The sequence below is a fragment of the Mastigoproctus giganteus genome, chromosome 3 (genome assembly GCF_048544385.1).
Source record: "Mastigoproctus giganteus isolate SK-2022 chromosome 3, ASM4854438v1, whole genome shotgun sequence".
Classification (NCBI taxonomy): Eukaryota; Metazoa; Arthropoda; class Arachnida; order Uropygi; family Thelyphonidae; genus Mastigoproctus; species Mastigoproctus giganteus.
In genome coordinates, this window is record NC_143577.1 from 88,545,422 (window position 1) to 88,572,207 (window position 26,786).

Consider the following 26,786-nt stretch of genomic DNA (forward strand, 5'->3'; position numbering starts at 1 on the left):
TATAGACACGCAGAGAGAGGATGGCAAAAGGAAGATTGCCAATATTTAAAGCAAGAAGTCATTTCAATGTATGCAGTGCATTACATTTCAGGCACATTTGATTTTTATTTCAAGAATTAACTACATGTTTTTTTTTTCTTTTTTTGTAATTAAGAGAGGTGTAAAGTAAATAATCTTGTTACCAATTAATTACCAATCAACTAATAATTTGGCCATGAAAATTTTTTTGCAGTGTAAACAGGCAGTTAGTTATGAAAGTTAGGAGACCAGAAAAATTAAGATATGTTAGTAATTTAGGCTAATATGTTAGTAATTTTATGCAGAAGATCAAAAGATTAAACACAGAAATAAACAACAGAGTAAGTAGAGCAGGAACCGTAGGAAGGCAGCTAAATTCAAACCTAGGAAAGCACATTAAGTCCGGACCATGATTATTAGAACCTCTGCTAGTAGAAAAGGATGTCATTATCTCTCTAATACTAGATGATGGTTAGACTTCATTTATAATATTATATTCAGTCTAGAAACGGTGCCCCCCCAAACCTTCTGGGGAGGGTTCATAGAGTGACCAAATTGGATGAAGAATTGCTTAGAATGTGAACTTCATTTAGTTTGCCAACTAAACATCTAAGGGGAGATCTGATTGTTGGAGTTCAGTAAAATTAACAAGAACAGTCTGTTCTCTCTCTCTTATAGGTGAACCAGGAACCATGGGGTACAAGTATCAAATCTCAGGGAATAACAGAAGACCGGATCCCATGAATTTCATTTATGGGAAGCTGATTGTCAATACTAGAATAAGTTTCCTCCCAACATAGCAAGTCTAGCTAAATTAAAAGGACAGTTTACCATATGGGAATAGTACACATATTTTTTTTATTTTAATTTATTTATTATTTTATTTACTTAGTTCATTGTATTTTTTTAAATTTTTTTTGGAATTCTGTAATTTGGAACATTTACACAGAAAGATTCCAATTTTAATATATTATAACCAAAAAAGCAGGAAAAACTTGAAACCTCTCAGTATCCCTTTGTATATTCAGTTATCTAATTAATATGCAATGAATAAAAGTGAATGGAGAATTTAACTAGTGTGTTATGATCTGCCATAAATAGTCACCTTGCTCATGCATATGTTCATTTAACAAGTTTTGTAACTCTTAGGAGGAACATTCATCAATGGTGTCAACACCATTGATGAATGTTCACCTTAATGTTTTTCTTCAGTTCATCAAGAGAAGGAGTGAGGAAACAGCACATTTGCTTAAACATATTCAAACTGTGATATGATTTTAATAATAATTAATAAAGGCTTATGACCGAGTTAAATGATTCTGACTCTCTGGTGTTTCATATAGCACTGATTTCTTTATACTATCACTTCACTGAAGTGATGGTAAATAAACATATAGGTGCCATTAATGGAACATAGAGGTGCTCTTGATGCCACAACTGATGAAGTTAGACCAATGATAGTTTTAAAGATTTGAAAAACTTGATGTTACACTGAAGTCAGCTTTTCAGCTACATTTTATTTTGGTTGATGTCTCAAATGCACATGAAGCCCTCTAAGATTAGACAACATTCTGAAGTTCCTATTTGATAGTAAGGGCCCCACTGAAAATTGGAAGAATGCATTTGAATATCCATGACTGTGTCAACATAAAAAAAAAACCCCATTGCTGTGAATCAACATTTACACATTATATTCAAGACATGCCCATAATCACAGATGACAAGCATGCATTTCCTTCCCTTGGATTGCCTGAAAGTGAAGTGAAAAATGCTGGAACTAAACATCAAGTTCTTAGTTCGTGACAAACAAACAGCATAACGACTCATTAAATTGTGTTAACCTCTTTATTTTTTTTATTTATTTATTTTTTTAAAATTTTGTTAAATGTGAATAACTATAACTGCAAAATTATTTTTAAAAGTAAATAAATTGTTTTCACTTTCTCATTGGTTAAAATATTGGTAAATATAAAGAAATGAAACTTTTTTTCCCTTATTAATTCTGTATATGCATTATGATATAAATATGTATATAACTGAAACAAATGTTGAACCAACGGTTCAAGTAATAGAGCAATAGACATATAGATGAAGAATGACAATATGCAATTTAAGCTTAACAGAACTGATTAATGTCACTGAATAAACAATTAAACATTACATCAGACTGTGACATGAGAGAATACAAAATACTGAAAACAGATGAAAAAAAGAGAAAAGCAGAGCAGCTAATACTAAAATAAAAAAAAAAGTATGTGTTTTCTAATCTATAGACCAAAGAGAAGACTGAAAAGGGAGAAAAAAATAAATAATAAAATATCAAGCATTATTAAAATCATTAAAGCTAATTACCACATAATGATACATTGAATAGTGCAATATCAAGAGCTAGCATCATTCAATACATCAAAATAATAATCAGCAAGCACTGTTTCTGACTGCTACCTGTCAGTAATAGGACTAGGATCTGTCAAAAGGCCAAAGTTAGGTAATAAAAGTATTAATTTATCAAAAGTTAGGGGCATACTGGCAGAATAATAGCTAACCCAAATGATGAGAGACTGAACAAATATATACACAAGTTACACACATAATGAGATGGGGGTGGAAGCTAACAGAGGTTAAGAAATAGTACCCCAGTCCTCCTTGAATATAGGCGTACCAGCAGTTACAACAGGTTTGGTTCTAGTCCTTTGTCGTATAGAAGATAATTACCTTTTTTCACTCGCAGAGGCATGCGATGCTCGAAAGTCGCACAAAATTAAACATAGCACTTACCTTTAAAACTGCAATTAAATATTAATACAACTTACAAAACTGGGAAAGAAAGTCCCTCCCCTCTGCATTTACATAAAGGATTGAGACCTTCAAAAATAAAAAGGAAATGCTGTTTGGCAGCATTAATCATGGGATACTTTAACAGTTAGATTTGAATTAATATAATAGAAAATCATGGCGTGTAAACTTTGACGATTAATCTCCATTTTGGCTGCATAACCTTCAAAAAAAAAAAAAAAAAAACCAGCAGCTTGTCAACAAAATTGTGCCCTCCACAGCAACCATCTGAAGGATTTTGACGAAACTTGACATTTGGAGTAAATAAAGAATGCAAATTTTAATGGTACTATTGATTTTTATTAGTTAACATCAATTGCAAAAAGCATTGGAATAACCCTTGTATTTAAATACCAGCCCAAAGCAACCAACATATGCATACATGCTTCAACCCCCCCCTTTGGTGGAATGCATTAATTGAAATTGTTTCTATCTATTTTTTCCTTTAGCACTTCTTTTATTTAATAGTAAATAACCATCAAATATTCATCCCCTTTCATAAGACGGTAAGCAGCCCCCATTTTAGCACATAAATTAATTAGGAAATGTTCCATAATGGGATATAGCTTGGAAACATGTTTATCTGCAGCAATCAAAAATTAGATTTTTAGTAGCTACCTTTGATTTTCACATAAACATTTTGAAACAATTCACCAGTGTGATTAGCAAATCACTTTAGAAGATTATGTTTTATGATAAGCAATGCAAAAAATAAACATTCAACATGTACAACAGTATCACCTTCACATTGAAATGTTACCATTCCTGCATATCTTTCTATGCAGTGCAATCATATCCTTATTTGTGTGCAAATGGTGGATTACATTTCCCACTACTAGAGAGCAAAAGTCACATGTACGTACATTATAAAAGCAAACAGGTAATAATATGTGGAATACCTTGCATATATGTCTTCTGATATTTTACATCATATTTCATGAGCATCTTACTGAGTGACTTTATTAATTAGCTTCACACCTTCACTCTTGTGTCTGCATGTACACACAAGTGACTGTGAATACAATTAATGCTGGCAGCAGCTACATGTAAGAGAAAGAATAAGGCAAAGTGTTTCCCTGGATTTTACATAATTTATGCATGCAGACCAGCACATCTGACTGTCAATTCATTAACAAAAATAAACAGAAATTTGCAAATAAAAAAATAATAAATTAAATAAATTATGAATTGAAAGGCAAGTTATAGCTTTACTCCTTTTTTTGCAAAAAAAATGGAGCAAAACTGTTACAATGATCAGGTGGAGAAGGGAGTCAAAATGATTCAATCTGGAGAGTTATCAGGTATGCTAATGAAACAAGAAAATGACCTAAGAACTTCCACAAGTCAAGTGCTGGATACATTTTGTACAAAGGATGGCACCACTAATGAAAAAGACACTTAATACAAACTATAACTGAATTTTAAGAGAAAAGAATACAACTCTCATACATTTTTATATAACATTCAGGGACAAGTTCTTCAAAAGCTATAAAAATGTCAATATTTACCACATTTTTAAACATATTTTTATCAGTAAATATTATGCTATGACTAGTAAATAATTAATATATTAAAACTCAAAGGTTACAGGTAAAAATGTAATGAAATAAAACATACATGAGCAATGTTTTGTTTTTTGATGGCAAATTTTTCAATTAGAGATGAGTAATCTTCTATCAGGATGTTTTTTTTATTTATATTTTTTTAAAACAATATCTTTTTTTGCATTTACAGTATACAGGTAGTAAGAATATGTACATTTCCAGAACTTCATATAATTTTTTTATACACAAAACCAGCAACAAATCAAAATATGAAACATACTGTGGACAACAATAAACTGAAATGATGCCAGTAAGAAAGAGTATAACTTAGCAGTTTATGGGATTCATGCATACAACTTTGAATTTTAATGCACATAATGGTAGACAGGGTGTGAAATAAATATGTGGATACCTTGAAATGAGCACTGTAAGATGATGTGGTATAGGATGGGATGTATTTTATATTTACATGTCAATGTCAATCGCTAACATTAGATAACTTTTTGATGGTAGAATGGTGAAAACTGCAGCAACTAAAGTTCAAATTATTTTCAAAGTGACTGAATGCTTAATTGGGAATCATTGATACCACTCGTTGAATCTCAGTATTTAGTAATTAATATACACTAATAATTAAATATAAGAATCGGATAACTTCAATCCGTATTTTAAAAAATCCACTTTTTCATTTAATTCCTTCAGGCTGAATTTTATTATTGCAAAGAATGAAAACAATCTTTTCAGTGACACTTTACTTACACATTAGTATGTATGACAAAATCATCTGCTTCATAACCAATTGCAAAGTTTGTTCTTGTCAGTTTGCTCTTGCTAGCATCAAAGGAGAGTTGTGCTCCAGCAAGCCATCCCTGAAAACTGATATAAAACTTTAGTTAGAAGGTATTCATTTGATATGCTGAAATTGAAGAGGTTAATTTATCAACACAACAAATTTAAGTTCATCAAATTTTCAAATGTATGCTTGCATAAATAATAACAGAGATGAAAAAAATTTTAATCATTCTATAATTTTTAGATATCTTACTAATTTAACATAAGAAATTAATAATGAACATTTCAATGGGTGATCAAATATCTAAAGACGGTAAAAGCCTTTCTACAGAGTGTATATAAATTATTCACCTGATTATGAAGCTTGATTAAAATTATATTGTAATAGGTATTGTAAAATGGTTTGCTGCACTTGCATACAGTTTGCGCATATCTAAGTGATTTGCAGAGTTAACAGTTGCTTTTTGGAAGAAAAATTGCCCAATCACCTATCTGAAGGACAGTACGCACCATGTGCTTACCTTGGGACTAACATGCTTGCGTTCAAGAACTGAGTAGCAGTTTCAGATCCCCATATACGTTAATTGTGTCTGTTGACTTTACTTTTTATTAGTGCCAACTCGAGGAAGTGTCTCGAAGATACTGCGGATATGGTTCCAAAAAAGAACCCTCTCACTGGACTACAACTCAAACTAAAGGGTCTACTGCTAATACTTCACAAATGTTGAAGGGAAAATTGGATTATAATCGTCCTCCACTATTTAAATATAGAAATAAATCAATATTCAATATGATATTCTTCTTCTGTTAAATATCTTGGAGTTTTACTAAATGATCGTTTAAGCTTTATACCACATGTGAAGTATACTAAGGACAAGTGTGAAGTACTCTTAACAAAACTTCATCAAGTAACAAAGCAGAAGTGGGGTCTTAAGGATCATATGCTTAGGATATATTATAACTGCTTATTTTTGGCTGTAGTAACTTACAGTGCTGGAGCCTGGGACTATCAGGCAAACAAGGTGGCAAGTCAAGTATCTCTTGCAGGCTCAAAGTATTGCCTTGTTAACAATGTCGAGAGCTTGCAGAACAACCTCTACCATGATCCTCCAGGTTCTGCTTGGCAAACTACCAGTGCACTATGAAGTGCAGTTTTGGTACTTCATATATCACTTGAAGAAAAATATTCCGGTAGTGCTCGATGATGTTCAATTGTTGAACCTAAATAATCTGTCAGTGAAAAAAAGAAGATTGCATTTGTTCTTCATCTCGAAGTGGTAGCAGGACTAGCGGTTCAGAGGAAATAGTTGACCACATTATATTCGTCATGAATTAGAATTGGTGGTGGATAATTTTGATCCTTGCAATAAAATGGAATTTGTTCAGTCGAAGAATATCTTCAGTATTCAGCACTTTTGCCTCTTGAGTGTTCAAGAGAAGACTAGAACTGAGACAAATAAGCAATCCTCATTTTTTCTGGAATTCTTGTAAAGTTTTACTATAGTTTTGATGCCTTTGTGTGGAGACTTGCTTATGAACTTTGCATCTTTTGGAAGTCAGTGTTTGCTCTTCATATTGGCTCTACACTTTCAGGAAGATGTTGTTCACCTTTTTACAAACTTTGCACTCTTTGGAAGACAGGATGGACAAAGATGGTGGAATGAGTTTAAGTTGTGTTTTACCTGGTGTGACTTTCTCTATATCACTCATGTCACCTCTTGATCATGATTTTTTGGGCTCTATTAATTAAGGAACCTGCTATGTGTTCTTAAAATGAACTCTTACATTTTGGAAGATGTGCCCTGCACTGAAGATATTGTGCCCATATGATCGTTTTCTTTGTATAGTTAAAAGAAATGGAAAATTATAAAGATAAGTTCTTTTCAACTGACACATGCTTTTATCCTAGCTTCTTGCTTCCCCTGCTTGGCCTTACAGGGACTGATGCCTTTTGGGAAAAATATTTCCTCTGATAATTGTTTGAGACTTCCTGCTGTATTTAAACCTGTATAGTTGATTAGTATCCTTAATTATGGTCATTTGAAGTTAATATTACTTCATGATGATGGTCTCCTTTTCGAGATGATGGTTCCTCGAAGAAGCTGATCTCATGAAGCTGACTGTCGGTGGAGATGATAATTTCACTCTCCTCATTTTTTTTTTTCACTTAACCTTACTTAAGTCTCCTAACTTCCCTTTTTCTGGTGGATCCATCTTTTTGATCCACCTTTATACTATAATTATATCCTTCCCTCACCAGATCCCTTACTTATCCTACTATAAATAGTAGTAATAATAATAGTGGCATGTGATGCAAGAAAGCAAGTGTATGAGCTTATGCAGCATCAGCCAAAAAAAAAAAAAAATTACATGACCTTCCCTCTAAATGTTTGTCCAGCTCCTCCTTAAATTTACTTAACCTATCAACTTCCACAATGACAGACGGAAGTTTGTTTCAGCAATTAACCACCCGCTGGCTAAAGGCAAATTTCCGCACATCTATTCTACATCTGTCTTACCTCAATTTGAATTTACGCCCACTTAGGTTTGTAATCTGAACAAGCAGAAGAATCCCATCAGAATTCAGCGTACTCGACCCCTTATACACCTCAATCAGATTACCTCACAGGTGCCTAGTCCCCAGCCATTGCAATTTGCAGAACTTAAGCCTCTCTTCATAAGATTCCTTCATTCCCCTCACCAATCTTGTTGCCCTTCTCTGCACACGCTCAAGCAAATCTAAATCCTTCCTAAAATGAGGCCTACAGACCTGTATGCAGTACTCAAGGCATGGCCTGACCATTGCCTTATACAGAGGGGTAATCACCTTTTCCCTGCTAGCAAAATTCCTGTATATCATTGACAAAACCCCATGACCTGCTCTTGCAGCCTGTCTGCATTGTTCAGAAAACTTCATATCTGACTGCACAATTACTCACAGGTCTTTTTCATTTTCTACCACCTTAAGTGTAGTACCACACAGTTGGTATGTTCCTATGGGGCTACTTCTACCCATATGCAGTACTTTACATTTGTCAATGTTAAAGGTCAGTTGCCACTTCTCAGCCCATCTTCCCAAATTTTCTACATCCTGTTGCAGTAGCACACTGCCATTACTGTCATTAACAACCCTGGCAACCTTTGTATCATCTGCAAACTTTGACATTAAGCCTGATATACCTTCATCAATATCATTGATAAATATACAAAACAACAGTGGACCCAACACTGAACCCTGTGGGACTCCACTAATAACATTAGTCCACGAAGAGCAGTGCCCATTGAATACCACCCTGTTTTTCTCCCACTCAACCATTCTTTTATCCACTGTAGCAACTTACCCCTCATACCATTTTGCTCCAATTTTTACAGTAATCTTCCATGCGCAACAGTGTCAAAAGCTTTCCTGAAATCCAAGTATATGATGTCAAAATAATTTTTTGCATCCAGTTCCTTTGTAACCACATCATAATATCCAATCAAATTTATCACACAAAACTTTCCCTTAACAAACCCAATCTAAAAAGGAAATCCTATTTAATTTTCTTCTCCCGTGCCTTCACAGAACTTTATCTCAGGAGGGTGCAGCAAGATGCTAGTAGATACCGGCCACCTCCACACAGTGTGGAGGTGACAACACAACAGAAAATGGGATGCAATATAGAATGAATAGGTTGGGCACTGAGTGAACTAGGAATTATGGTAAAAGGGAATAAATGGAAGTTTTGGTGAAAGAAAGAGAATAAGGGAAAGAGAGAGTGAATGGGAATGAGTGGAAGAGCAAATGTAATTTGCTGAAAGAATACAAAGTTAAAAGTAACTTACACTACTTTATATATACTAACAAACATTTACTAACCACAAACACTATCACTGCATTCTCCCCTGGCCTGCACCACAACTGAAGAATACCAGTAAGCTGAGGTGCCCAGAGAGTGCAGTGCAGAAAGCAAGAGTCGAAAAAATGAAATGAAAGCTAGAATGAATGAATGAATGAATGAATGTGTGTTAGAAAAAGAACACAAATCATAAATGCTACAGTTAAGTACACACTAACCCTAGTTTTAATTAGTATTTAAATTTACATTACACATCATTGCATCCCCCCCCCTGGTGTGTGAGAAAAAGTTGAGTGAGTGAAAAAAAAAATTAAAAAAAAAAAGATATATATATATATATATATATATAAAAAACTTGAAAACAAATTATAAAATAGGAAAAAAGTAATAATAATAATAATAAAAAAAAAAAAAGAATGCAAGTTGAGTGATAATGCAGATTATAAATGAAGTAAAAGTGTCTCTCCCACCCCTTCGCTTGGTGGGTTCCCACTGCCAGCTAACATATCCCACCCCCAGAACGAGATGTGCAGCTTGATCTTCTTACAGGATTGGACACTACATGGACATGACAACCATCACCGACAAAGACATGCTGCGGCTTTGCTGCCAACACGCAATTGGCCGATCTGAACTGGATTCTCTAACCCAGTTCCCTTTAAAACCCCATCCCAAGGCAAGGGAGCGAGGAGACAGGTCTCCGTCTACTCTCCTCCCTGCCTCCCCCATACTTTGCCTGGTGGAGCTCGTCTCCACTGACCTCATTGGGGGATGCCTACTCTATCGCCCCCATTCTTCTGTTTTCTCCCCTCTCTCTCACTAAACCGACCAAGTACACCCCTTAATGCTCCCAAATTCTAATCAACGTCTAAATTCTACCGGTTTCGTGTAAATCTTCTTAAGCCCATCAGAATGCTGACTTAGTACTCAAGATCCTCACACTCTCTACAACAAAAGTACACAAAAAAATCCTCCTTAGCCATAACAAACAGCACAAGTGAACTTCTATTGACAGTTCTCTCCAAAACCAAAGCATTCCTGCAACCTTGAGGTTTTTGCTTTGCTGGTCTTATTTGAGGCACAATTCAACGCTTCACCTATGGAGAAAACTAGTAGGTAGTGAATTACTATGGCAACTGTTGTGAAGATATTCACAATATGAAATACAATGCATTAAAAACTATCTTGATAGTAGAAATTCTGTGTGTACATTACCCATGCATAAGTAAACTCCTTCATATTCTTAGGCATTTAGCCAAGAAATATCTTTTAGAATGAATTGCATCTAACAAAGAAATTTTGAACTTTTCAGTTTTTCCATTCAGTTTTACAAGGGTAAGCAATTTATGTACAAGGTACTTACAAAAATACATCTTTAAAACTCTGATCACTGCCTGATCTAGTGGTTGCACAACTGGCATGGAATCCCCAGGGAAGAACTCTACGTGGATACTGTTAGTTGGTTAGTTATTTTGGTTTTTAGGAGCATTAGCAACTAAGGCCATATTGCTCCGGAATATGCGGTGGTCATTCCCTGACCTTTCCGCATCCTCCGTATTTGGTGGTGACGGGCTCGAACCCCGGTCTAATCAAGAGGCGTGTGCTACGCACTGCTGCTCCTTCCCACCTGGCTAGGGAGGCGCGTGGATACTGTTTAAGTGCTCATTGTTTTTCAGATGAGCAGGGCAGTTATTAACAAATAAAAGAATTTTTCTATTCTCTTGAGCCATCTTTGAATCTAGACCTCTTAAATACTCATCAAAAAGAGCACAGGTCATCCATGCTGTTTTATTGTTCCTGTATTTACATGGAAGTGTTTTCACGTTCTTGAAACAGCATGGTTTCTTGTGTTTCCCTATCACAAGCAATGGTCGTTTCTCTGAGCTATCCGTATTAGCTCCCACTAGCACTATAAATCTCCTCTTCCTCAGTTTACCACCATGGCAATTCTGTCCTTTGAATGCATAAGTCTTATTAGGAAGTAGGTTATAAAAGAGTCAACAAATAATTTGTCAACATAAAAATATCACACTTTCTATATTGTTTGATCAAAACATGTAGTTTCCTTTCTCTCCACTCATCAACTTGTAACATATTCACGATAGAAAATTCTTCGCAAATTGTAAACTAAACCATATTTCTTCTTAAATCTATCAATCTACCCAATTTGGAAGGAATGAAATCCACTCCAAGCCTATCAACAATTTCAATGCCCCCTCTCTCTCTCTCTCTCTCTCTCTCTCAACAAATTGGCATTACCTGGAACATTTGCAGCAGATACTGCTTGAACCAAACCACTGCCTTCTCCACATCTCCATATTTTACACTTCATCTCCTTTTAACTTTACATAAAACATTAAGGGCATTCGAGTTCAACACTTCTTTTAGTGACCTAATTCCACTTACCGTAGAAACTGCCATATTAGGTTTTTTTTTTGCCACCTCGACTCCGGTGCAAAGAGGGATTTGATTGCACCGTTTTTACGGCATCAAGTTTTTCTTTTAATGTCAAAGTCTTTCTTTTTATTCCTTTGGAGTTCATCCTTCCAAATTAAAAAATTATAATATAGTATAATTAATATTTGTATCATTAAAATAAAACTGCCAAGAAGGAACGAATAATTAGAGCCAATTTTTAGCATTAGCAGAGGCATATGATGCAAGAAAGCAAGCTTATGCAGCATCAGCCAAAAAAAAAAAAAAACACACACCACTCCCATTTCACCCCTCCATTTGTTTGAAATACCTGTCCAGCTGAGCCTTAAATTTACTTAGGCTATCAACTTCCACAACAAGGGATGGAAGTCTGTTCCACCAATCAACTACCCGCTGGCTAACGGCAAATTTCTGCACATCTATCCTACATCTGTCTTTCCTCAATTTGAATTTATGCCCTCTCAGATGATTATTCTGAGCAAGAGGAAGAATCCCATCGGCATAGAGCATGCTCAAACCATTCAAGGCTTTATACACCTCTATCAGATCACCTTGACAGTGTCGGCACCTCCATAGCCAGGTGGGAAGGAGCAGCAGTGCGTAGCACACGCTTCTTGATTAGAATCGGGGTTCGAGCCCGTCACCACCAAATACAGAGGATGCGGAAAGGTCAAGAGAATGACCACCGCATATTCCCAGAGCAATATGGCCTTAGTTGCTAATGCTCCTAAAAACCAAACAACAAACAAACAACTTGCCAGTGTCTAGTCTCCAGACACTAATTTGCAAACCTTAAGCCTTTCTTCATAAGAGCAACCCTTTGTTCCATTCACTAATCTTGTTGCCCTTCTCTGTACTCGTTCCAGCAGCTCTACATCCTTCTTGAAATGAGGCCTCCAGACCTGTATACAGTACTCAAGGTGTGGCCTGACCACTGCCTTATACAAGGGAATAATCACCTCCTTATCCCTGCTAGAAAAATTCCTGTATATCATTGACAAGACACCATAAGCTACACTTGCAGCCCATCTGCACTGCTCAGAAAACTTCATATACGATAGATAGATAGATAAAAATATGGTTATTCTTTAAATTACCAAAAATACTACAGTATTATAAGTTCCGCTTTCAACATACGTTAAAAAGGAACCACTTACAATTCACTAAGTAATTCAGAATTTGAAGAATTTAACAGCAAACTCCTCACTGTGCTTCATGTGGTCAACAAGTGAAGAAATAAATATATAAATAAAGAATTTCTATATTTAAAAATTGTATTAAGTGGGAAAATGTCATTATAATAATACACTGTGTATTTTTTATCATGAACTTTTTATGCGGGAAAACATCTTGCCCGGGAAACTTCTTACAATGGAAAATAATACATTACAATATACAGGGTGTTTCAGTTAAAAGTTTCAGAACTTCTAAGAGGGGTAGGATACATCCTGACAACTCGAAATCATATAGCAATGTGGGGTCGGAAATGCTTTCCTGAAGCGGTGTTGTACACAGAAGCACCATAAAGAAAAGAGACCGTAAGTGAGAAATCGTTTTAATAATACATGAAAAGAAGCAAACGGGCTACAATGCACGCCTCACATCTCCGACGCATGGACATCCGAACATTCTGGAATACTCCAGGCGAATTTCTTCGGCAGCTACTGCGATTCTTGCAACCAGCTCCTCAGCATTGTCAACAGGGGTGTCATAAACTAGCGATTTCATATGACCCCAGAAATAAAAATCAAGACATGATAGGTCGGGTGAGCGAGCAGGCCAACGCACGGGACCACCACGTCCGATCCACTGTTGACCAAATGTGACATCCAGGTAGTTACGAACATCCTGTGCGTTGGCCTGCGAGATCACCTCATTGGACCTTACCTGTTACCATGTCGTCTAACCGGACCTATCTACTTGATCTTTCTGCAGCAAGTATTGCCACAACTTTTGAGAGATGAACAGATTTCTGCATCGATGCAACAGACAATGTGGTTCCAATACGATGGAGCCCCTGCCCATTATAGCGGAGATGTTCGTAACTACCTGGATGTCACATTTGGTCAACAGTGGATCGGACGTGGTGGTCCCGTGCGTTGGCCTGCTCGGTCACCCGACCTATCATGTCTTTATTTTTATTTCTGGGGTCATATGAAATCGCTAGTTTATGACACCCCTGTTGGCAATGCTGAGGAGCTGGTTGCAAGAATCGCAGTAGCTGCCGAAGAAATTCGCCTGGAGTATTCCAGAATGTTCGGATGTCCATGCGTCGGAGATGTGAGGCGTGCATTGTAGCCCGTGGAAGAAACTTCGAACACTTACTTTAATCCATGTACCTTTTGCTTCTTTTCATGTATTATTAAAACGATTTCTCACTTACGGTCTCTTTTCTTTATGGTGCTTCTGTGTACAACACCGCTTCAGGAAATCATTTCCGACCCCACATTGCTATATGATTTCGAGTTGTCAGGATGTACCCTACCCCTCTTAGAAGTTCTGAAACGTTTAACTGAAACACCCTGTATAGAACTGAAATTGGGACTTGAAGAAACCAAACTTAGTACAGGGGAAAACTTCTTATGTGGGAATTTCTTATCTGGGTTTTACTGTATTTTTGATATGATAAATTTATATAAATTTAAAAGATAATATACGTTAATAAAAGATATTCTTACACAAACTGCTCAACTTTATGTTCAAAATACCAAGAATGTACTGCTTCATTGAAGAATCCTCCAGGATTTTAAGGGCAGATATTTCTGTAGTTACACATTTCTGGCATAAACATATCTTGATGAGCAGTAGATGCATGAGCTAGGTATACACACCACTGCTCAGTTCAAAGTGACAAGGAAACTATAGTGGTAGGTGAAATTAAATATTTAAGAGAAAGATTTCTGAACAATAAAGATTGTACTAATATGTGCACCAAAGTTGTTTGATGCTACCACTCTGCCCAAAAGTAAGAGTAAGAAAAGTTTGGAGTGGAGGGAACATTGTTGCTGGCACAACATTTTATGGCCCAACTTTCATCTGACAATTTAAAATTTGTGAGTGCTATATACTATACTCAATCATAGGATTTAAAGGTTTTCTGGAAAGTGATGAAATTAAGAGAGCTTTTGAATAAAGCATTAATTAATAATAACAGATTCTATTAGGAAACTTACTGCCCATTGTACAAGTGATGGATATATCTACGGTTTCTTGAAAAGAAAGGCTCAACAAGATGAATGTAATCAAAAACAAATTTCAGTCCTGTATGGCAGCACAATACTGAAATGGCAATGGACTAATAGTGCAAGAATATGACCCTTCAAGAGCTGTGGATCACTGGTACTGAAAGGGTAAGGCATTTACATGGCCATAAAAGAAAATGTGATAAATCATAGTTGCAGAATATATTAAGATTTAATTTTTTAAATGAAACCTTTTGTCTCTTTGAAATTATTCATATAAATGATGTACATTTCATTCAAGCAGAAACAAAATAAAATGGTATTACATCTGTGTGTTTATTTATACGAGGGCCGTTCAATACAGCATGATTAGTTTTTTCCCCTTGCAACATACCTTTATTAATCATCCATATTTGATGGTCCTTTTCAAAGTAGGCCCCATTTGATGAAATGTACTTAATCTAACGTTTCTGCTATTCTTAAACAGGATGGAAGAGATTTTTTGACATGCTTTTCAAAATCACCTCCAATGCCTTTACAACTTCTTCGATGACGAAATATTTTCTCTCAGAGCTCCTTCTCTAACTTTGGAAAAAAATAAAAAATAAAATAATAATAATAAATAAAACAAATCACAGGGTGAAAGGTGGGTGGATGACGAACACATCTGACGTTAATGCTGGCTCAGTATTCAAAGACAGTATGAGAAATGTGATGTTTCACATTGTCATGATGCAGTATCCACCTGAGTGCAGTTCTGGTCATTTGCAACTAGTGTGATCCCGCAAAGTGTCCAGCTGTATGACATGTCACAACATGCTGGTAAGCCATTCCATGAATGTCAAAAAAAAATGAGATGACTATAACCTTTCCCGCAGAAGCCACAACTTTTGCTTTTTTTTGGTGTTCGCAATGATGCAGACTTCGAAACCGAGCTTAGCTGCTTACTCTCTGGGTTGATGTGATGAAGCCATATCTCATCCACCATTATCACCTTCTGTGGAACCTTGCCATCTTCAGTAATCATTCATTCCAGCTTCTGATAAACCTCTGTGTGAACTTGCTGTGTTGCTCAGGTCCAAGTAGTCTTGGAAATCAGAGTGCACAAACACGTGTCATATGCAAATATGCATAGTGAATACCGTGCATGCTTCCTATCGATATTATTATTAGCCATATGGTGCAAGGAAGCGTATACTGCACCAGCCAAAATAAAAAAAATCCACAGTTACCATAAGAGAGACAGAAGTAGAAGGAATCACCAAGAAAGAGAAGAACAATGATATCCAGCTCAGGACCCTGGGTGTGCCATCTCTGCCAGTTGTCTTACCGCTATATGACAGTCCTCTCTCACAATTACAGAAGCAGTGTTTATGGTTTCTGGGTTAAAACAACAATAACTGGAGCTCCAGTAGACCAATTTTTGTGATTGAATGATGTCTGTTTTTGAGCATTCTAACCACCTGCGAGCTATGATACATGGAACCATAGATTCACAATAAGCCTCTTAATATTTCATATGCATCAGCTGATGATTTCTTAAGGTGGAAACAACATCTGAGAGCAGCATACTGTTCCTAACATCATTTTGGCATTTATTCAGGCATATGATGCAAGAAAACAAGCTTATTTAAATGTTCGTCTAGTTCAGCCTTCAATTTTTATACTATCAACTTCCACAACAACAGATGGAAGTCTGTTCCAGCAATTAACTACCCGCTGGCTAAAGGCAAACTTCCACACATCTATTCTACAACTGTCTTTCCTCAATTTGAATCTGTGCCCCCTCAAGGTTCTTAGTCTGAGCAAGCAGAAGTATCTTGTCAGCATTTAGCCTCCTCAAACTATTCGAAGTCTTATATACCTCAATCAGATAACCTTGCAGGTGCCTAGTCTCCAGATGCTGCAACTTGCAAAAACTTGGGCCTTTCTTCGTAAGTGTACCCTTTGTTCCTCTCACCAATAATGTTGCCCTTCTCTACTCTTTCTAGCAACTCAACATCCTTCCTTAAATGAGGCCTCCAGACCTGTATACAGTACTCAAGGTGTGGCCTGACCACTGCCTTATACAAATAGATAATCACCTCGTCTCTGCTAGAAAAATTCCTATATATCATTGACAAAACTCCATGACCTGCTCTGGCAGCCCATCTGCACTGCTCAGAGAACTTCATATCTCACTGCACAATTAACCCCAGGTCTTTTTCATTCTCCACCTCCCTGAGTGTAGTACCACACAGTTGGTACGTTTCTCTTGGGTTACTGCTACCCATATGCAGTACTTTGCATTTGTCAATGTTAAACTTCAGTTGCCACTTCTCAGCCCATCTGCCTAACTTTTCTAGATCTTGTTGCAGTAGCATACTGTCTTTACTGTCATTAAGAACCCTACCAACCTTTGTATCATCTGCAATCTTGTACATTAAGCCTGATATACCTTCATCGATATCATTGATAAATACACACAACAACAATTGGCCCAGTACTGAAACCTGGGGACCCCACTAATAACATTAATCCACGTAGGGCAGTGACCATTTATTACCACGCTCTGCCATCTCCCACTCAACCATCCCTTTATCCATTGCAGTAACTTGCCCTTAATGCTATACTGCTCCAATTTGCACAGCAGTATTCCATGTGCAGCAGTATCAAAGGCTTTCCTAAAATCCAAGTACAGGTCGACCATCACTAATCCGGCTCCACCACTAATTCAGACATAATTTCTGTGAACATAATTTCAAATTTCCTGGGTCGGCGCACTGACCTGCTGCCAGTTTTTTGGTGGCGTTGGTTGCAGCATCAGCTGTTGGCACGAACTCGTAAACACTGGAAAGCCATACCAACTTGTTTTTTTGCATTTATTATTATTATAACCTGCTCACATTTAGCCCAGCCATTGTTCCAATGCATAAAGGAAGTGCCTCTCGTGTTGTAAAGCGCAAACACCGTACATGGTTCATAACAGATAAAATTAAACTTCTGAAAAAAAAAAAAAAAAAAAAAAAAACTCTACAGCGGTGTGTCCTGTGAGAAGTTTAACTCTGCTTAATTGTAAATTTCAACAATTTCTCTCAGTTCCTCTTATTTTACTAATTTTCTTTTAGCCATTCCTTTTTAGATTTTTTTTTTTTTACAACACACTCGTACAAACTTGCTGAAAAACACAACACAATATGATGGATAATACAGCTTGCTAACGAACTTGTTTTCACAAAATCTCTAACAATAGTGACAAACTTATTGCAAAGTTTGAGAGTATTTTACTGCAGCGCTTGCTGCACGTGCAATAAACTAATCACAAATGATCTTCATATGTATGCCATAACAGCTTCACATGTATGTGGCCGACAGAGTGTCTCAAGAAATAAAGTAACCTACTGGGCCACATATATGCGACATAAGTCTGTTTTTTATACATTTTAAGCTAAAAAATAACAACACTGACAGTACAATATTTATTTTAGAATTACCAATCAAATTATTTGCTAAATATTTTTTGGCCCTTGGAGAATTTTTTCTTAAACTGGCTTGGCAGTCAATGTTTTAATTAAAAAGGTACTGTATGTGCTAAAATAACCACCAGTGATCCGGAAAAATCACTAATCCGGCACCCCACAGGTCCCAACGTGGCCGGATTAGTGATGGTCGATAATTATGATATCAAAATTATTTTTTTCATCCAGTTCCTTTGTGACTACATCGCAGTATCCAATCAAATTGGTCAAACGAGACCTCCCCTTAACAAACCCATGCTGTGTCTGAGCTATTACTGCTGTCATGTCTAGGTGATACTGTATCACCTTTTTAACCAGTAACTCCATTATTTTCTCCGGAAAAGTTAAACTAGCAGGTCTATAATTATTTGTGTCACTCTTTGACCCCCCCTTTGTGAATTGGAGATAGATTTGAACATTTCTAGTCCATGGGGCCTTCTGCTGAATCCAACAATGCTTTCTTAATTATGGCTAAAGGTTTGTTTGTCTGTAGCACTATTCCCATTTAAAACAATTTCCCACTTATATCACTTTCTTAAAATTCTAAGTAACAAATTTGGATATAACTCTTGTTCCTATTCATACTTGGTCTTGAGGAAAAGGCAACAGAAACTAAATCCTATGAACTATTTATGGTGTAGTTTGTTTACTTCCTTTGCTGCCAATCTTAATATAACCGGATAGATCCATCTACCCCATTTGCCTTTCTTACATTTAACTTCGGCAATTTCTCTTGCACTCTCCTCTCAGTTATTATAAAATCATTTAGCTCCTTGACAGAGTTTGATAAACTTCCAGTATACATTGCCATAAAGAGTCACTCATGTGTGAATGTAGATGCAAAATAATTATTGAGTATGTAAGCAACCTGAGCAGGATCACCAACGGTAGAACCATTGAAATCAAGTGGGCCAATGTGATTCATCCCCAACCTTCTGGTATTTCCATAAGAAAAGTCCTTGCTATTTTTCTTTGCATCATTTGTGAAAGATTTCTTATAATCTGCCTTATTGTTGAGGTTAGTGCAAACACTAATATTTGTGCATATTTGTTAAGTAATTACACAGGGTGTCACAAAAATGGTGTGCAGAATTGACAAGATTCCGATCTCAAATTATAGGTGAAAATCAGGCACCCTCGCCTGAGTACGTCATTTTCAGGAACTATCGTTTTAAGGAACAATGGTCAGCGGCATTTTTTATTTCAAGCATAAAAGATTCTTTTACTTTCGTTTGTATGCCAAAGAATCAGCATATTTAATGAAAAACAATGGTGATAAAATAACCAGAAATAGAAAGATATTTTACTGTGGCTATTATATAAATAAGGAACCATGCAAATCGTAAATGTATTTCCATCTTAGAAAATACAATGAATATCTGAATTTTTTACATAAGCAAATAGAACGCACAAGCTCACTCGTGCTTCTTACGAAACCACTTACTGAACTTTTGAGGAAGGTTCATCCTGACATGGTAGACGAAAATTTAACATTTTTTAATCGCTTCATGTTAAATTGCAAAAACAGCCATCGCTGTCAAATATATTTTGTAATGCCTTTCAACAAAAAACTGATGGTTTGCATGCCACATACAATCGGTGAAGAACTCATCTTACCAGCAGTAAGTGCGGTTCAGAGTACTGCTTTAGTTAAGTCACCACATGAAGTAATTAACAGTATTCCTCTAAGCAACAATTCAGTTCAAAGATGCATAGATGAAATGACTGAAAATGTGGAAGATATGTTGTGTAGCATACTAAGGACTACAGAATTTGCATTACAGCTAGATAAATCAACTTTGCCAGGCAATGAACATTTGCTTCTGGCATATGTGCACTTTATAAAAGATAAAAGTTTAGTTCGAGTTGTTTTTGCAAGGCAGTTAAAAACAGATATTAAAGGTGAGTCAATATTTCGTGTTGTTCAGCAGTTCTTTTAAAGACAAGAAAATTCCAATTGCTAACATATTTGCTCTTGCAATAGATGGAGCTCTATTAATGACTGGCCGCTACCATGGTTGTGTTGCGTACTTGAAGAAGGTGGTACCAAATATCTTTACCATTCACTGTCATTCATTGCCAACATCTGGCTGCAAAAAACCTCAGTGATCACCTTCACAAGTCATTACAGGTGTTAATAAAATCAAAGCCCATGCTCTCAGTAGTCTGGAGACTAGGCACCTGCAAGGTGATCTGATTGAGGTGTACAAAGCCTTGAATGGTTTGAGCATGCTCAATGCTGATGGGATTCTTCCTCTTGCTCAGAATAATCGCCTGAGAGAGCATAAATTCAAATTGAGGAAATAATTGTAGGATAGATGTGTGGAAGTTTACCTTTAGCCAGCGGGTAGTTGGTTGGTGGAACAGACTTCCATCCTTTGTTGTGGAAGTTGATAGCCTAAATAAATTTAAGGCCAAGCTGGACAGGTATTTGGAACGAACGGAGGGGTAAAATGGGAGCACTGTTTTTTTTTTTTTTTTTTTTTTGCCTGATGCTGCATAAGCTTGCTTTCTTGCATCATATGCCTCTACTAATGCTCTCAATTATAGACTATTCCAGGAGATTTGCATTGAGAATGATAAATATTTTCAATGTCCATTGCTTCATACTGAAGTTAATTGGCTATCAAAAGGAACTGCATAAGATAATTTTATAACCTTTTTGACTGTCGTGGAGTTTTTTTTGAAGAGAAAGATACTTTTCTCAGAGATAAACTTAAAGGTATCAGGCATGACATTGCATATTTGTACAAACTATTTGTATTTAAAGTTCAATGAAATTAATTTACAGTTGCAAGGAAGAAATGACATGAACCTTATTAAGGCCAAATCTGTAGTATTCACTTTTATTTCAAAGTTAACTTTATTCAAGCACAATATAGGCTGTCGCAAGCTATATCAATTTCCCTCTCTGTCTGAGCTAGAAAAAAACTGGTGAGGTACAGGATGATCTGTGAGTATTTTGTGACCATTTGGCTGCATAAAGATATGTCTGAACAATTTAAGGATGTTCTTTTGACAGAAATTCCAGATTGGGTGACGAATCTATTTTCTGAAATATTGAGGAAGTTGGGATATTAGAATTAGAGGAAGAATTAACTGAGTTACAAAATGATATTGAGCTGAAACTGAAGTTTAAGAAATCTTAGCAAGAGTTATGGATAGTGGTTAAGAAGGTACTTATTGAAATTCCAACTTCATATTTAGTAGAGTGTGGTTTTAGTGTGGCCATCCAATTTATCTCCAAGTAAAGAAATCGACTCCAGATTACTGGATGTGGTGATTTAAGACTCCTAAGCGACTTTAAACAGGACATTGTGAAACTAGTATTATATTGGCCAATCCCTTGCATTTAAAATTTTACAGAAAGATGAACTTGTTACTAAATGTAGTTCTAAGACTTTTGTTAAATGATTGTCAGATTTTGAAAAGCTTGAATCATTAGTCGAGTAATTTCAATATGTTGGATTAAATAAAATAAAACCTTTATTGGATTTGAAATAAATGTGCAATTAATCATTACTATTCTGAATTACATTTTTTTATTATCTTCCTCATTGGGTCGTGCAATATGCCACTCTGAAAAATATTTTTACAAGTTAGGTATTTTGTAGTAGTTGTTATAGCCTTCAGTACCTTTCACTGTTCTGTAACTTTTCAGTGTCATCCTTTTATGCTCTATTAAACTAGCTAGCTCATTATTTATTCATCTTGGAATCCTCAAGAAGTATTTTCTTAATAGTATATGTATTCAAAGCATCTGTGACTATATCTTTAAAGGTATACCATACTTCTAATGTATTCATGCTCCATGATCTATCTCCCCAGATGAACAGAGGCAGTCTATGAAGGCATCAGGTGCTATGTGAGCTCCATTCCTGAAAGTAAGACCAATTATTTTGCCTTTAACAATTCTACTTCTCTCCTCATCATCCAACTTAAAACTCTTGATCACTTTCTGCTAATGATTCCTGTACTGTCAGCCCTATGATGTCTTCTAGCTCATGATTTTAAAATTTTCTCCCTATGGTTCCACTAGCTCCAATCAATTAGGAGAAATCGCCAATAATACATTCACACTTATCCATTCCATTTGCATGTAGAGGCACTCATCATAAATCTTCACAATCTTCTGGTCTATAGATAAATCCTACTCTCATACCTTTGCTTCCAACTAACTCATACCACACAGATTCTACACCAGCATACATAACTTTTGAATCTAAGAAAGCGTCCTTGTGCTCGGGCAGCTTTTGATAAGAATGACCTGCCACCCCATCCATCTTCTTTATCCTTCCTAAAACACCACAGTGAAACTGATCATCCCCTACTTCTGGTGGTATCACATTTCAAATAGCGCTACACCACTCACTTTACTGAAGACACTGTTGGCATTACTGTATACACAGATAAGACTAATTGTTCTTGTATAGTTAACTACTCTGACATATCCCTTGAAGTTATTTAAGCTTATTTCCCTAGTATTAGCTTACCATTCATTGACAAGTTATGCTGAGAATATATTGCTATTTGGCTGTTGCAGCGATAAAAAAAAAGGAATTTGAGGTGTGCGCAAGTATTACTTTGAGTCATATCATCAGATAAATGTATATCTATATTACCCTGTCACCACCCTTAAGAATGAGGGCCATGCTGATAAAAATCCCCACCCCACCCAAAGCCTTGTACAGTCCCTTAAGTCTTGAGTTAATCCACAAGGTCATCATCATCATATAGTCACTCCCACTGTGCCTGGGCAGAAATGCAGACCCATAAACATCCTGGATTAAGTTGCGGAATTTTTTTCAAGCATGGTCTTAAATTTATGTAGCAACTCATCAATTTGTGTTTGCTTAACATCGTTAGTGACCACATGAATAATTTCTTTATTACCCTTAAAATCTGACTACCTGTTGACATAATTAATTGTTGCTTCTCACAGAAAAACCACGGTTCTAGTCCACCTATCTTTATTGCAAAAATGCTACCTATTTCACTACCAACAGAATCTCCCAATGGAACTAAATCCTTTTAATCCAGAGCAGCATGCTTGGTTATTCTATTCAGAGGCCTAAATGGGGGTTGCATCACTTGGCAGATTACTAGAATCTAAAGTTCCTGATGAACTCCCAGTACAGTTGTCTCTGGGACAAGCACCCATTCCTTCAGCGACTCAAATTCTTCTAGTAATGTACCAAGTTTTAATTTTGAGATCGGTACACTTCTTACATTGGGAACAAAGAAAACAATTGTCACTTGAGCCATGAGTTAAATTACTGGATTAAGTTACCTCCATGGGTGGTTGAGGCTGGCAGCTTATGGAAATTTAAAGGTCAGTAGCTGGATAGACACCTACTTGAGGAGTAAGTCAAATAGGTGGTTTATTTATTTATTTTTGACCGGTGCAGCAAAGTCTAGAGCTTCCTTGCAAATTTTTACTAATACTAACATAGCAGACTTTTATAATCTTTCTTATGCAGTGAAAAAATAGCTCAGAGTACTTACAAGGCAACACCTAACCAGTGACAGAGAATATATGCTAAATATGGGTACATAAGAAATTAAATTATATGAATAGATGGCAGTGTGGGTAGTGCATCAGCATCTCAACTCACTACTAACAATGTATGTGTATGTACACTACTCCTACCGTTAATATCTAATGACTCTGATGAGTATAATAAGAAACTGTACAGGGAAATAGAGTGGGCCAGTAAATCAGAGAGTCTTATAATGGGAGATTTTAATTTCCCAGATATTGTACAGCTCCAATCAATTAGGAGAAATCGCCAATAATACATTCACACTTATCCATTCCATTTGCATGTAGAGGCACTCATCATAAATCTTCACAATCTTCTGGTCTATAGATAAATGGGATACAGATAAAGGAACCACTGGAATTTTTGGGTTGGTCACTCACACACTAGCAAGGCTTTTGTGGATTTATTGGATGATTTTTTTCCACATCAGCATGTTCAAGAGGCAACTAGAGGGAGTAATACTCTTGATCTGATTATCAGTAGTGATGCTTCATGCATTAAGAATCTGCAGATAAAGGAACCACTAGGTGGCAGTGATCACAGTGCACTCAAGTGGGATTTACTCAAAGAGGTACCTACCATCAGGGGTAAAGGGAAGGGTTTTTGCTTTCGTAAAGGTAACTATGATGGTCTGAGATAGTATTTAAATTCTATACAGTGGGACCAACTGATGTTACCAACAGCAAATTCAAAATGGGAAGCATTCAAAGAATTTATCTTGGAAGCTACTAGGCTTTACATACCAACTAAGAAATATCGTTCAGGGTTTAGGCCTAAATGGATGTCAGATGAACTAATGAGACATGGCAGAGAAGCAAAATGCATGGGATACATATAAATTAATGGGTGACATGGAAGCCTACGATAGATATAAGCTGGTCTGCAGATAATAACAAAAATCAGCATATTGCAGTTCCAAGAAAAAAAATCAGGATATTTTGTAATCACTTCTACTGCATGTGCTTAAAAAGTTGGTTGGTTGTTGGGTTTTATTGGTGCATTAGCAACTAAGGCTATAATGCGCCAAAACCAGGTAATATATAAAAATTTAAATTTCACTGACCTAATTACTTAGATCACCATGTCAAGATATAAAATAACAAAGGTATAAAATGTAGAAAAGATAAATCAATAAAGAAATAACAATAACATGTCAATTTTAAATACAAGTAAAAACCCTTATTGATTTAAAATAGCTAAAAACAGCAGACACGTTGTCATTGTCGGATAAAATCTGACAGTGTATACAGCTCAGTCAGATGATTAAAAGCGGTAAAACAGATATTGCTAAAATCTGGACAGTCAATTAAAATGTGTCTAATTGATAAATTGTGCCACAGGACTCACACATAGGTGGATCATCAGCCCTCAGCAAAAACGAATGAGTCAAATGACTATGTCCTATGCGGGTCTGGGCAAGAACAACTTCCTCCTTACGATTCCTGTGCAGACTAGACTGCCACGGTTCAATTACAGGCTTTATACGATACAATTTATTTGTAGTCTGTCTATTCCATGAATCCTGCCATTGGGAGTGTATCTTCTGGTGTATTATTTGCCTGTAGTCTGTATAGGGAACTGACAGGCAGCGATTATTACTGGGAATTGATGATTTGGCTGCAGTGTCAGCCAAATCATTTCCCCCAATCCCAATGTGGCTGGGAATCCAGTAGGAGCGGATATCATATTCACATTCATGGAGAAAGTGAATCTTCTGCTGAATGCAAGACAGAACCGGATGAGAATTATATCTCACAGTTATTAAAGCCTGTAACACGTTGAGAGAGTCGGAATATAAAATGAACCGTTGGTATTGGCATTTACTAATGTGATCCAAGGCTAACTCTATAGCGTGCAGCTCTGCAGTAAATATGCTGCATTCAGAGAGAATCTGCTCCAATGTAGTGGTGTCTGTAAAGACAGCAGCAGATCCCACATATGATTCCAACTTCAAAACATCTGTGTAAACTGGCGCGAAGTCAGAATGTTCAGCTCTGTGTGCTGAATAAAGCTGCAGGTAGACAGATGGAGTGTCCGACTTTCCAATTTCTAAGGGACAAGTCACATGCCAGGACATACAGTTGGAGCATGCCAGGGTAGAAGGGGTTGCTTTGGTGTTTGGGCAACCTTGTCTACCTTGATATTAAGTTCTTTGAGTAGCTCTTGGAGACGAATACCAAAAGGACGATTGGCAGTCTAACGGGTGTTGTACAAATTTTCCCATTGTGGCTCAAAAACGAATGGGCACGTAGGATGGTCTGGCAGGGATTTCAGTTTTAAAGCGTACTTTAGAGACAACTGCTTACGTCGAAGCGATAACGGTGGTTCGTTTGCTTCGACGTATAAGCTCTGGACAGGAGATGTTCGATATGCTCCAATAGCGATACAGAGAGCCTGATGATGGACAGGATCCAGTCAACGAAGTACACTGTCTCTGGCCGAATTGTATACCAGAGACCCGTAATCTAGTCTGGATCATACAAGTGCACGGTAGATGCGTAGTAGGGTGCATCAATCCGCACCCCAAGATGTAGAGGAAAGAGAGCGCAGAATATTCAGGCCTTTTGTGCACTTTGTGCGGAGTTGACGGATGTGATCCAGAAAGGTCAGCTTTTTATCAAATACGAGTCCCAAGAATTTTTTGTCCGCCACTACTGGAATAGCATTTTGTCCGAGCCTTAATTCAGGTTCAGGATGAAGATTACACTTATGACAAAAATGTACGCAAACAGTCTTCTCTGGCAAGAACCTGAAGCCATTAGCAAATACCCAGGAATTAAGGCGATCAATGGCTTTTTGCAGTTGTCTTTCGATAACCCTCATGTTGCATGACTGATAAAATATGCTAAAGTCATCAACATAGAGGGCACTGTTTACAATTGGAAGAAGTTGTTCTGTGATGGAATTTACTTTGATGGCAAAAAGTGTGACACTTAAATACTGATCCTTGTGGTACTCCCTCCTCTTGGCTGAAGGAACAAGAGAGTGAGGATCCCACACGAACTTGGAAAGATCGATTGGCTAAAAAGTTTTTAATAAAAATGGGGAGATGCCCTCTAAGACCAAGGCTATGCAAATCTTTTAAAATGCCAAATCTCCA

At 36.6% G+C, this 26,786-nt stretch overlaps 1 protein-coding gene across 2 annotated transcripts in view; it reads right to left on the bottom strand.

The window, feature by feature from the left end:
- The window catches only part of LOC150088142 (non-selective voltage-gated ion channel VDAC2-like), a 140,869-nt gene that overhangs the window by 16,545 nt on the left and 97,538 nt on the right, over window positions 1–26,786 (bottom strand). For both annotated transcript variants that reach the window (XM_090369347.1, XM_090369348.1), the window contains exon 6: window positions 5,157–5,273. In XM_090369347.1, the coding sequence (XP_090225473.1) occupies window positions 5,157–5,273 (117 nt within the window). The remainder of the gene's footprint in view (window positions 1–5,156; window positions 5,274–26,786) is intronic.